Here is a 13,429-nt window from a genome sequence, read left to right as displayed (position 1 = left end):
CTCAAATTTTATGTTTGTTATACATGTTTATGTATTGGTTTGGAATAAGAGTGTCACTTTAAGCATTATCGAACCTGTTTACTGTCTTGACAGCGGTGTTCTCAAGTAGACGAGATAACAACGTTGAATATAATTTATTAAGTGTTGACAGTTGCAGATTGTTCTATATGTTGATCAGTTTAATGATTAACGATTACAGTGAAGGCGTACCTGCAAAATAATATTGTCACGGAGTGGTCATTTCGTACCAAAGAGAATAATTGAAAAAAAGGTAAGTTTAAAATATGTTTTTGATTTTATTTAGTGTATTTCGTTTTAAACAATACACATTTTTTTATATATTATCAATGTTATGTTTTTTCCTGAAGTTAAGTTTACATTTCTAAAGGTTATACAATTTTGAAGTTTTATAAGGAAATAAATGCAACTCGAAACCCTTTAAAAATAGCACATCGTAAAAAGGGCTCTTCAACACTCATACTTGTAATTCAAGGCCCGGTCTTTCAAAGTTCTCGTTAAATAACTCACCATTACGCTGACGTGTTTGCGTTAAATCATCAATGTCAACGTCAACTTACGACATTAGCGTTATTCTGTTGTTGTAAGCGTTAGCTAATGTTAATGTACCTCTCACGTTTTAGCTTTAACATATGCGTTAAGCTAAGTTCCTGTTTGTATTCCCATAATTCTACAACAGCTCCTAAAATTTCGTTGTTTTTTTCATGAATGTAATGGCCATGTTTTACACAACGAAAACGATAAGGCAAAAATGGTTTGAGGTTACATTACACTAAGTATCAATTGTTGACTGTATTACTTGCCCTTAGGATATCAGTTGAGCTTTTTTTACTTTTATTGTCCTATTATTCAATAAAATAATTATACTAGCATAAAAATCTAGTCAGTTTTATATTCACTTATCAAATGTTAAATGGATAGATGCTTTAATTTAATCCACGTGATAAATATAAACATTTAAATTGTGCTCGATTATATAGACTAAACAATAGTTATCACAAGGGGCACCTTAAAATATATGAAATATGTCATCATTTGAACAAAACATGTTTTAAATACATGTATACAGAACATATTATAAAAATGGGAATCACAACAAATATAAGATATTAGGCTTTAAGCAACTTTTCACAATTATGTTGTTCAAAACTGGTGATTAAATTGCAATATAAATGCTCATTTGTATTTTGAGATGAAAAGTTAACCTGTTAATTCAAGTGAAACAGGTTGACCATAAACGGGTCGATTTATCAGTGGGGTGAAGCGACGGACCGTTCCTACTTTACTGTCTTATCTGTGTCGTACTTTCAAGCGTTCTGATGATGTAAACAGTGGAATCAAATATTATTTAATTAGATAAATCGGATTTAAAGATGTACTTGTAGTGGCTTCCTCCACTTATGGTAAACTACCGATATGGAAATAGGAAAGTGAGTTGGTCTACCGCACTTGTCTCATGGACAGTGCATTTGTGAATGCCCAATCTGTAATAATGGAGATATTTCGAATCAGTGCCATGCAGGTAAATATTCTGCACGTATTTGGTAACCATATTCATTTCACAGCCTGTTAACAATAACTGATTCAGCTAGGTATGTATGACTGACACCGCTTTCGACCGTTTAGTCTTCTGTCTCTGGCAAGCAGCTGTACACTTAACTAAATCCCATTAATATCAAAGCAGAAGAGGCACTGCATTTCTAAGTCATCACTTTCCCTGTTGATAGAAAGAAATAATGAAATCCTCTTTTTTTGTTTGTTGTTGAAAAAAGCACCTGTGGCAGCAATTTTAACGTCCACTGTCTATTTAACGTCGACTCTAACGTTGGTCAAGACCAACTTTAGAAGAGTCGTTCAGTTAACGCCTCCTTTATCGCTGTATCGCTGTAAGTGTTAAGTTTGAACAACTCATTTTTATCAACGTAAGAGTTAACGTTAATTTTAATGTTGACGGCGCAACATATAACGATGATAGTTAACGTTTAATCCTCAACGAAAATTTTGAACAACCGTGGCCAAATGTGTTTTCCAGGGAAATGCAAAATTATCCAGCAAAATTTAATTTTAGTGTTAATAGTAAATAAAACATTTTAAAACTGTATTATCTTGTATATGCAAAATATTCGGACCTTCATTTTTTCAGGAATTCATTTTTAAGCACTATTCCAAATTTCTTTACACTAGCGGAGACTACCTAACAGTACTATAACTTCTACATTACAAACTTGACAATCTACATTACAGGATTTTTTTAAATACACTTTATCAAGTAAAATTATTTCATGCCCCGAAACCGGGTAACCGGGTTATTTATTGTATCTTCGAGCTCTCGGGAATTTCGAATTTAGAATTACTATGGGCCTCATTCCTACATAAACATGACCAGGTGTATTCATTAATCAGGATAAGAAATCACGTGACTTCAACATAAAATAAGCATGTTATGAGAAGCATTCACATTAACAATAGCATAAATACAAAAATACAAAATACACGATTACAACAGCATTTCTTGAAATATCAATACTCATTAAAAAAAAACTAAAAGACATTTCACAATCATTTCGTTCAATGAATGAAATGAGTTAAATTAACATTTAAACACACGTATGAGGTCTTAAATATAACTAATTACTAAGAAACGTATACTTAACAAAGACTTACGGCGCACACAGCGTTTCATCGTTCTACACAATTCCATCGAGTTGAAATTTTGGCCAAGGATTTCATCGTTAAAATACAAAAAAAATCTATAATGTTTAACATGTGTAGAAGCAGAAAATATCATAGTATTTTATATAGGCTAAGACATATTGTCTTATCTTTTTTCACAAAAAAATATTTAGGAATTACTTTCATGTTTGTTTACATCGGTTTTGGACCGTGGTGACACATGTGAGAACCCAGTTGAAGTCACGTGATTCCTCACCTTGTTCATGCGGTTTTATCAGTGTATGTCTGTGTGACAATAGCACTTCACATTACTACATACATGACATAGTAGTCTCAACCATACCGTATGGAAAGTCACTCTGTAATCAAAATTAATATCACATATTATTTCTTTTATCGTAAACAAGTTAATAGGACATTCACTGAATTGCTCAAATGCAATGTTTCATAATCATTAACACCACTGAATGGTACATGCAATATTCAGATTGTTTAATTGTTATTACAGTCGCCAATGGCCTGTATAAACAATTATTAAAATGATATGTTATTACTATTATGAACTTTAAATCAGTATGTTTCAATTTTGACCTACCTATTGGAGGACAAATTATTAGTTCTCACTCAGCTGCATTATGTATAATAATTTTATTCTATATAAAATATTTACAAAAGTTTGAATCCAAACTCAGTTTGTTTTGATATTAATAAACACCCGTATTTCATATGCATATTCCAATATTGAACCTAACTAAATAATAAGTTTGACATAATAGTTGCGACTTTAATTAGATAATGCAAACAAAACTAGATCATTTTCTTTACTATGCTAAAATGAGCTTTTCATAGCTTTAACAGACTACCCCCACTATAAGAGCAGAAAATGAGTCCATAAGTTTATTATTAATATTACAGATAGAGAGTGATAACAATGGATCATATGACTATTCAAAAACAATAAATAACTGCAGATAAGCGCTTGTAATCTGATCAATGCATTTTAAATGCGCGAAGATTCTAAATGTGTTAATATCAGCTAATTGTACTCATAGTATTGTTCTTTTCTGTTCAAATCTGATCAAACTTATTTATTAACTTAGATAATGCAAACGACTTTCTGTGTAACATGTACGGTAATCTGGTTATTGTGACATATATATTGTTTATGTTTTAAAACATATTTATATAAAAAGTTTTTTTATAGAAACAAGCTCAGTAGCCAAATATTTCAACAATAACACCGTTTAATTTAAAAGGGTAACTCACAAACAAGTAACATGGAAGAAAAGCAAAGATCTCCACAAGTAGCACAGTGCACAAATACAATGTATATAAAACTAGGAATGTTTACCAAGGATTGTTAGGTACCGCCTTGAAATGCTCAGTAAAATGTAAATTTACTGGGAGCTTAAATCAGTTTACATGCACAAACCTCACTCTTGTTCAACAATCCTAAATAAAGAAAAAAACGTAAAAGGTAAATCTTACCGAAGTATGCATTACCTTGAGGAAACATAATAAAAAACAAATGATAATAAACTTATAGGTAAGCCCCAAGTATTTCAATGATGAGATATCCCAACTCTATCTGCAGACGGAGGAATACAATTCATAGCACCTATTGCAAAAACTTTTGAAAGATACAATGCAGTCAATGTTTAAAACTATGAGCATCACACACAGTCTGGCTTATAAAACAAAAGGTTGAAAACTGTGTGATTATAGACTTTCATAATAAAAACCATCATTGTACTAAAACTGGGAACAAATAAAGAGAACATTATTAAACGCAAAAGCGACATGTGTTAGCTATTTTTTCTTCCAAATAATTACCTTTGTAAATTAGTCAGCCACAGAAGGTTTCAAAGATAACATGAAATTGCAAAATGTTCATAAAAGGACTGATAACTTAATGACGGAACGATGCTATATTAAACCCTATATTTTGTTTCAGGAATTCATTTTAAAAAAAAAACCAGTACTCTTCAAAGAAAAGCCTTTATATCTACGGTTTAAATAAATTCCAAGTAATTCATTGTGTCTATCTGCCCAACAGCCTGCTGAAAGCATTTACATTGTACGAATATTCTTTCATAAAAATTGGGATGAGCAATACAATAAGCAATTAGCGATTTAAAACTACTATTGTATTTTGATATAAGATTATAATGACCAATGGATTTTTTTAGCACACTTAATAACGAATTTTGGTTCTTATTGTATTGAATTTCTTTCCGTTTTTATATAATTCAGACAGGGATGGACCGAGATCCGGAAAACAAAGTATTGATGTCTCTCCGCCTAGCTCGAGTAATGGAAACCTACCTGCTGAGAGAGAATATTGAGACTATGGTTGACCATCTAAAGGGTGTAAAGACGACGAATTTCCATTTTGGCAGCCAGTCAGAAGGATCAACAACTTTAGGCATGCGTTCAGATATTGTTCAACTCAAATGTACGGAAAACATCAACATCATATTTAACTTGACGGACTGGGAGTACGGGATAGAGACTTACCTGATGGTTAAGGAGGGGGATTCTCCACCACAACACTACTGGTTACAGTATGTCAGGGAAGATTCTCCAGAACCAAATGGATATTAAGGACAGGAAGATGGCGTACCGCATGAGGATGGACGTGTGTTTTTGAGCAATCGGGTAGAAAAAAGGCTGGGTAAGGTTTTATGGAAACAGATGTGTAAGTAGTGGACCTTCGGTTAGTTATTCTGTGGAATGGGATTATGTCATTGCATTGAAGTGTAAACAGTTGCCACCGGAAGTACAATGGAGGTTTTTAACGTCCAAGAAGTAGTCATTGGCCCACAAGGGAAATGATGCAGGATGCACGAGAATGCTCTTGTTTTCTTGTTCCTGATAGACATTTCCAGAGTCTGAATGAAAGGATTGAATGGCGTATATCACCAAACCAGGTCGAAAGGATTCTTGTATTTAGCTTCACCACAGGGCAGTTAAAATGCTACGTGGTCTTCAAAATGCTCAAGAAATATTTAAACGAACAATACTTAAGCCACCACGGCAAATTTACTTCGTTCCTTTGCAAGACGATCATGTTCTTTACAATCGAAAGAATATCGCCAGCGGAGTGGAAAGAAGATCGGCTCATAAAATACATCAGTTATTGTTTGCATACACTGGTTACGTTCTTGAAGAGGGGTTATTGTCCTCACTTTATCATTCCTGGAGTCAACCTTTTTGAAGGAAAAATATCTCGCTGCTGTCAACTTTCTTTGAAGGAGGTTGTAAAAGAGTTCTTGAAAGATAATTTAATGATACTGTACGATTTGCAGATCGATAGCTTAGGACAAATGCTCCAAACCCCTTCAAGCGACACGGTGGAACCACGATCAACATTAATTAAATCGATAAATAATGTTTTAGCATGCGATTTAATGGAACATGTTAGTTTTAAACTAACATTGTGTATTCATGCAATCACAAATGATGAATTAAATCCTGCATAATTTCGAAGATTATTTAATGAATTTTGTATACTTGGCGATGACAACATCATTAATATATTATGTTGCTATGAGCGTTATGTACTGTCACTGTTAAAGCCGCACATTTACTCCTTGGTTGCATCAATTGTCTCGTCATCTAATATAGAACATAACATTCCTTTTAAACCAGAAATATATTATCTATATGAACGTTCTTTTGACACGGACATAACATCCAGCCGATTGAAACTGGCGTCCTTGTTCTATTGCAATGCAGATAATCTTAGAGCGGGTGGCGTGCGGAGTGACATTGAACTTAGATAATGACGTTAATGAGCATGCTATTTTTGGCTGTAAAAGGAAATTTGATGGTGAAGAACCCGAGTTATTAGGTGAAAAACAGTAAACTATTGGAACTATAATACCGCATTACTTAAAGTTGCCCTCTGTGTAAGGTTTACATGTTTAGAAGCATTCTGTGTACCACCAATTTTGTTATATGAAATGAACAGAGCAGTGAATGATGACGTTCAATTTAGACATATGAGTGAACCTTTTTGGATGGACATGGCTGTGGTAGACTCTAGACCATACCTATTCTACCTGCAGTATCTCACATACGGGATATTGGATCTTCGTCTCAGGCAGGAGGAGGCACTCTCGAATTAAGGAAAGTGTTTTATTAACCGTGACATGGGTACATTGAATCATCCTGAGACGGCTGAAAACTTGTTTGGACACTGCTGGGAAATGGAAGGATACCACCAAATAGCGCTTCAATGTTACATACTTTCAGTTTTTAAAGAGCCGCGAAACAATGCGGCCAACTGGCATATAAGGAGATTGACGGGCAACCGTCTGAGATTCTTTGTTATTTAGTATTCACTTTATCAAAAAACTTTCAGCGCAATCCTTAAAATAGAGTGGTTAGAGTTGTCTAATGTTATAGGTGTCCGCCTCTCACCCGCTAGATCCCCACCAAGGGTACTTTCTAATACTCTCTCAAAAAGGACACAGTACTGGTTTCTGCCAGGAAACCGACTTTCGTCACAATCGAGATTAAATAAATGAGTATAAACCAAATTATATCTTTATTGTGTGTCTATTTTAGAGAATACTTTTCATATTGACATTCTGAGACAATTGTTTGTAACTAAATTCAATCTTATTCAATAAATAACTAAATTAAAAAAGATAATCTTATATAGTTGTGTTTTGTCAACATCTTGATATTAATTATTCGAATTACTTAAGTGGTCTTTCAATACGGATTTGGAGAAACGGATTTTTCAAAATTGATAAAATCGAGCCTTTGCTGAGTCGTTATCGTTATTTATTAGGGATGGCAACGAGTACCAGAGTAGTCGATTGATCGTCCGAGTACTCGAGTACCAAATCACTACTCGAGTATTTTAAAAAAATCTATAAAAAAACACCAAATACACGATTTACAGGCGAAGTATCAGATCTGGTTAGTTGCCAAGAGGACAGTTTATGGTCCCTTTAATCCCCACTGTGTACACAAATGACCCTAATAAATTAGTTGAGAGTTGTTTTGAGAGTTGCAAACTGTCAACAAGGGCCCCTATTTCCAATTAGCACTGATGTCAATTAGCGAAGTTTTGATAGCGGTACTTTCACTTACATGCAAATAATTCTGCATGTGTCTGAAGTCATGTTTTATTTTTCTCTACAAATTGTTTTAAAAAATGCAATTGTTTGATTTCCTTTCTTATGTGTTATGCATTGCAGTTCCCATGGAGAAGAAAAATGGAGAGATTCTAAAAGTATGAAGATACTCCTGTGTATAATGAGGAAATCTTGTCAGTGAATGGTAAGTTCTCTTTGGATTAATTCTATGTATAACAATATAAATATGAGGTAAGCCAGAATTAACATAATTATTCTGTTCAAACATACATTGACATATTAAATATAAAGACATACGGTATGTATGATTTGTCTCTGCTATTATACTCCTACCACTTGATGGTTAGGGTTCATTTGGACAAGTCTTCTTTTATCCATAATTCCAAATGCTTCTGAGATTTCTAACACATATTAATTATGTTGAGGAGAAGTGCTGTGCAAAAAACATTTTTGTTGATGGTATTTTAGAGTTATTGGTCTTTGATTATTTTTCTTTCACTTTTCTATGTTTTTGAGGTATTAACTTCAAACTTCATGCACATATTGGACGTGATAAGAAAAATAGCTGTGCATATGAATCATTAAATTGTGTATGGTAGTCAAAGAATTGTAAACCTTTGATTATTATCTTTATATTTTTTTATTTTTTTTCTTCTCTTCATAACTTTTTTTCATTTTTTACTTTAATTAAACAAAACACTATTCTGTTTTTGGTATATTAAGGATTATTTTCTTATGTTTATTTTGCGCTTGGCAGTTTTAAAATTATTGCCTAATTGGTTACTGTATGCTTAAAAGCAAACATCACTCTCAGTAAAACCTCTTATTACAATAGGTGATAGCTGTAGTTTTTCATGGAAACAAGTGTTTGACAGTATGAGTCATTTTTTAGTAGCAATATATTATGTACATTTAAGGTATAAGTTCTATTTTGCTAATTGTTCAGTTGTTTTTCAGTTGTTGCAATTGTGGACCAGGCCAGAGTTGTACTAAACCAACTAAGACACAATGAGATACAGGAATGACACAATGAGAAACAGGAAACAGGAAAGTGATGACTGATCGCCACCTGTTACAAATTCATCTAGGTACAGTTTTTATTCCAGATTTGATACAACTGTAAACTGTTTTATGCATGCTATGATTATGTTCATCATGTTTGTTTAAGACCGTGATGATGAGGACTAATCTATTGATTATCCCTTGCCAAAAGGCAAAGTGGATACAGTAATTGTGTAATTGTGCACGTGTGTGTGCGTGTGCACGGAATGTAATCTTGAGCATAAATCCCCCAGGTATTAACTTCAAACTTCATATACAGATAGATCCCTATTGAGAAGAAGTGCAGTGTTAAGGGACCATAACTCTGTTTACAGTTCTTTTTGTAATAACCCTTTGTTATATTTCTTACTGAGTTTTTGTCTGCAGCAGAACTTGAAAAGTCTTTGAGGTGTTGATCTCAAACTTCAAATATGTACAGATAGATCTCATTTAGCAGAAGTGCAGTGCACAGAAACCATAACTCAAGATTTTTTTTTGTAGTAGTTGCCCTTTGTTAGTTTTCAATGTTATCCTTTGTTGTAATGCACAGTTGTGATCATGCTCAAATATGCTCATTCACATTAAAATTAATTGTCCAGGTTCAAATCCTGTAATAGAAACAATTATTTTCTGTGTTTAGCAAAGTTTATATGAACTATCTATCAATGTAAAATAAACTAAGATTTGTGTGTTTTTATCATTTCTTATTTATTTGTATATTTTTTGTTACATATTTTTATGTGCATATATATAAAATCTATATCACAAAAAGTGTGGCTAATTTTTGATATTAAGATTTAATATGTATAAGAACTATCATATTTCAAAATCAACCATAGAGCTTTTGCAAGATAGATAATAACTTAATGTATCTGATGAACAATAATGTGATTTTGGGATGCCAGCAATAACTTTTCAAGGTGAAAATATGTTCTTGTCATTGATTTTACATATAAGTAATCAGTATGCAAAGCCCTTTCAAATGATACTTATATGGGGTAACTATCAAATTTTAACATTGAAGCCAATGGCACAAATGAATGAAAAGCTCCTTAATAGTTCAATATTTGAAGCCAACAATGGAACTGTGTTTATGTATTGCTTAATGTTCCTTTTTCTTTCAGAAAACTCCCCACATCCAACAAGAGACAGTCTGACTTCAAAATCTTCATTGAAGGCAACTTAATGGACAAGACATCCGTCACATAAAGATTCACTAAAATTGGAATGATATACCAATTTTAACTTTTAACAGACAAATACATTATAGATTTGAAAATAGATTACCCTTAAATAAGTTGGACGATTAACATTTACCTCAACACAGTACAAAGTGCTCATGTTGAACTATTGTGATTGATCATAGTCTGTCCTTCATTTTTATTAACAGTTTCATACAGTGTTAACACTTAAGTATGGGGACTCATTTTTAGCTCAACTTTTCGAAGAATATGCAGAGCTATACTACTCACCCAAGCGTCGGCGTCACCCCTTGGTTAAGGGTTTGCGTGCAAGCACACATAGGTTAATATCTCAGCAACTACTTGAGGTATTGCATTGAGACTTTATACAATGGTACTCAACCATCCAACCTACTTAATTAACCAAGTTTGATAACTCTACTTTGCATTTAATGCCAATAATAGGCCTTTAATATTTGACTTAGAAATTCTGGTTAAGGTTTTGCATGCAATCACACATAGGTTAATATCTCAGCAACTACTTGAGGTTTTGCATTGAGACTTGATACAATGGTACTCAACCAGCCAACCTACTTATTTAAACAAGTAAGATAACTCTAGTTTGCATTTAATGTAAATAATAGGCCTTTATTATTTGACTTAGAAATTCTGGTTAAGGTTTTGCATGCAAGCACACATAGGTTAATATCTCAGCAACTGCTTGAGGTATTGCATTGAGACTTGATACAATGGTACTCAACCATCCAACCTACTTAATTTTCCAAGTTATATAACTATAGTTTGCATTTAATGCAAATACTTGCCTTTATTATTTCACTCTGAAATTCTGGTTAAGGTTTTGCATGTAAGCACACATAGGTTAATATCTCAGCAACTACTGGATGAATTGCATTGAGACTTTATACAACCACCCAACCTAATTGAATAATCAAGTTAGATAAAAATTCTGGTTAAAATTTTGCATGTAACCACATTTATGTTAATATCTCCGCACATCATGTATTGCATTGAAATCTAATCTAACAGTGATCCATGCATGTTTCGCCAAAACTTTTCAATCCTTACTCTGAAAAGCAGCAGAATAGTCGAGAGCGCTGTCTCTGTGACAGCTCTTGTCTCTTTGGTCTTTATTCATACTGGCCAGCATATGTTTACCAAAAAAAATCTTAGTAGAGATTGATAACTGTTCAGGTTGGACAAAAAGCATGTAGGTTGTTTGTTCTAATAATATAAACTGTAAATGCTTCAGAAACTATATATATATAATTTTTCATGATATTTGTCAGTATTTATTATCGTCAACATTTAAATAATATTAGGTGAAACTTGTTTATTGGTCAAAATGTGTTTGATAAGAGTGGCCTCAAGTTCCACTTTATATGAATGAAATTTGGTCAAGTTTTAGAAAAAAACTATGTTCTAGTTTTATAGGCCATATTCTCTTCCCAAGCTTTCCTTAAAGAATGAATGTAGGTAATATGAAACAGGAGTCACTAAGTCAAGTATTAAAAACCTTAAAATTGCTATTCATAGAGGTATTGTTTCCTCATCATAAATCACAACTTAGCCAGCAAGACTTTTCAACAAATAAGGCATAACATGTAAAAAGTTAATAATTAGGCACATATTTTAGTGAATAAAATCTTGTGAACATATTATTGAAACAAATAATGTGTCTGGTTCTGAGGTGAGCAATAAAGCACATTGCTTAGTAACAATTGAGCTAGCTCATTATTAAAAGTTTGTTTTAAACTTGAATTAAATGAATGCAAATCATATATTATTATTTTTAATCTATATTTTTTTTAGTTACCTTGTTCTGTTGTTAATTTCCATACTGACTTAGTCAATTATGGCTGAAGTTCTTGTTGCATTGCAGCATTTCTAGTTATCTTATTAATTTGACTCTTTTTATTGCTTTCGACAGGCACATATTACATCATTATTGTATTCATTTTTAAGACAAAGCCTCATTTAATTGAGCGTGCTGTCCAAAGACAGCTCTTGTTGACATAATTATAAGACACCTTATGGTATGGTTTATATGAACAATAGCTGTTTCTGTGTATGTTTTAGAAGAAACTTCCATTTCTTATCATATTGATGGACATAGATATACATACATGTACGGGATTATTGACATCAGATTCTTAGGATTAAATTTACTAATGTTCTGTTCATGTTCAAAATAGATACAGTTATGGTAAATGCATAGTCTTGTTTGTTTATAACATAGACAACCATGTCTTTTGGTTGTCCTGGTCTCCTGTCCTGTTATGTGAATTGGGTTTTATGGACATCTTCGATATTGTAGGTCCAACTCTAGTGTCTAGCTGGAAAAGTATTTAGCCTAGGGAGACCTTAGTTTGGGTTATCATGTTGGATATGTCTAAATGTTGGCATGTCGGGAAATGACAATTTTAGGCTATGATTTTAGGCTATGACAATTTAAAAATGTAGACGTTGCTGGGCAAGGCTCCACACCCAAGTGACTGTCGCATGATATTCTTGAAAAAATGCCTTGGGCTTTCGGTTTGTTATGAATTTTGCGAGTCTGGCAAATATCTGCATTATAAAATTCATCGACATACAGGTGACAGAGAAAAAGGTCAATTTTCAATGATTTCAAAAGATTTATTAACTAAAAGGGGATCATCATAAATGAATACAGAGAACAAGGTTAATTTATTTGACAGAGGATTGATGCAGAGCTTCAAAAATTAAGGAGACAATTTCAGAAAAATGCACATAAATGATTTTTGTTTATTTGTGTTGTTTGATAACTGCTGTGTGTCGATTTTTATTTAGTTTCATTTTACCCCCCAAATCACACTTCACACAATACATGGTTTCTACACTTAAGGTTTGTTATACTGTATTCTAGTATCTATTGAATACAGTAAAATTTCTGGTCATTGTATTGCAAAATTTGTGCTAATAATTTGCAATTTCAGAAATTCTCATTTTTATTTAATTTTTCAAACATTTTCCCCAAAATTCACATTTCACAAAATTACATAGTTTCTTTACTTTTGATATATTAAACTGTAATATTTATGAAATACAGTAATTCTGGTCATTCTATTGCAATATTTGAAAAAGTTATTGGCAAATTCCAGAAATTCTCATTTCCATTTAATTTTTCATACATTTTACCCCGTTTCTATATAATATATAATAACGTTAAATGATATATATTAGCTGCAGTAGTTCTGGTGTTTTTATTGCAAAATAAGGCAGAGTTATTGGCAAAATTCATAAATTGTCATTTTCATTTAATTTTTCCAACATTTTACCCCAAAAATCATTTTTTGCGCCATATAATTGTTCTATGATTTAAGTATATTAAATATGTTGCCTGATATGACATATATTCATCAAAAT

General features: G+C 32.6%; 2 protein-coding genes and 1 long non-coding RNA gene across 9 annotated transcripts in view; 2 read left to right on the top strand and 1 right to left on the bottom strand.

Moving 5' to 3' along the window:
- LOC128221341 (uncharacterized) overlaps positions 1-13,429 on the bottom strand; it is a 399,999-nt gene that overhangs the window by 193,723 nt on the left and 192,847 nt on the right. The window lies entirely within an intron of this gene.
- On the top strand, positions 153-5,488 carry LOC128221345 (uncharacterized). 2 transcript variants are annotated; one of them, XR_008258970.1, is made up of 2 exons: positions 153-271; positions 4,945-5,488. XR_008258970.1 is itself a non-coding variant. In XM_052929943.1 (2 exons), the coding sequence occupies exons 1-2, from the start codon at positions 1,511-1,513 to the stop codon at positions 5,293-5,295; spliced, it is 381 nt and encodes a 126-aa protein (XP_052785903.1). In that variant the 5' UTR covers positions 1,476-1,510; the 3' UTR covers positions 5,296-5,488. The 2 variants fall into 2 exon arrangements, 1 of the variants encoding a protein (XP_052785903.1); XM_052929943.1 differs by lacking the exon at positions 153-271 and adding an exon at positions 1,476-1,540.
- On the top strand, positions 7,903-10,137 carry LOC128221346 (uncharacterized). Its single transcript, XR_008258971.1, has 3 exons — positions 7,903-7,986; positions 8,760-8,890; positions 9,968-10,137. It is a non-coding gene; the product is annotated as an uncharacterized LOC128221346 (long non-coding RNA).

This window comes from Mya arenaria, chromosome 16, assembly GCF_026914265.1.
Source record: "Mya arenaria isolate MELC-2E11 chromosome 16, ASM2691426v1".
NCBI lineage: Eukaryota > Metazoa > Mollusca > Bivalvia > Myida > Myidae > Mya > Mya arenaria.
This window is presented reverse-complemented; position numbering and strand designations above follow the sequence as displayed.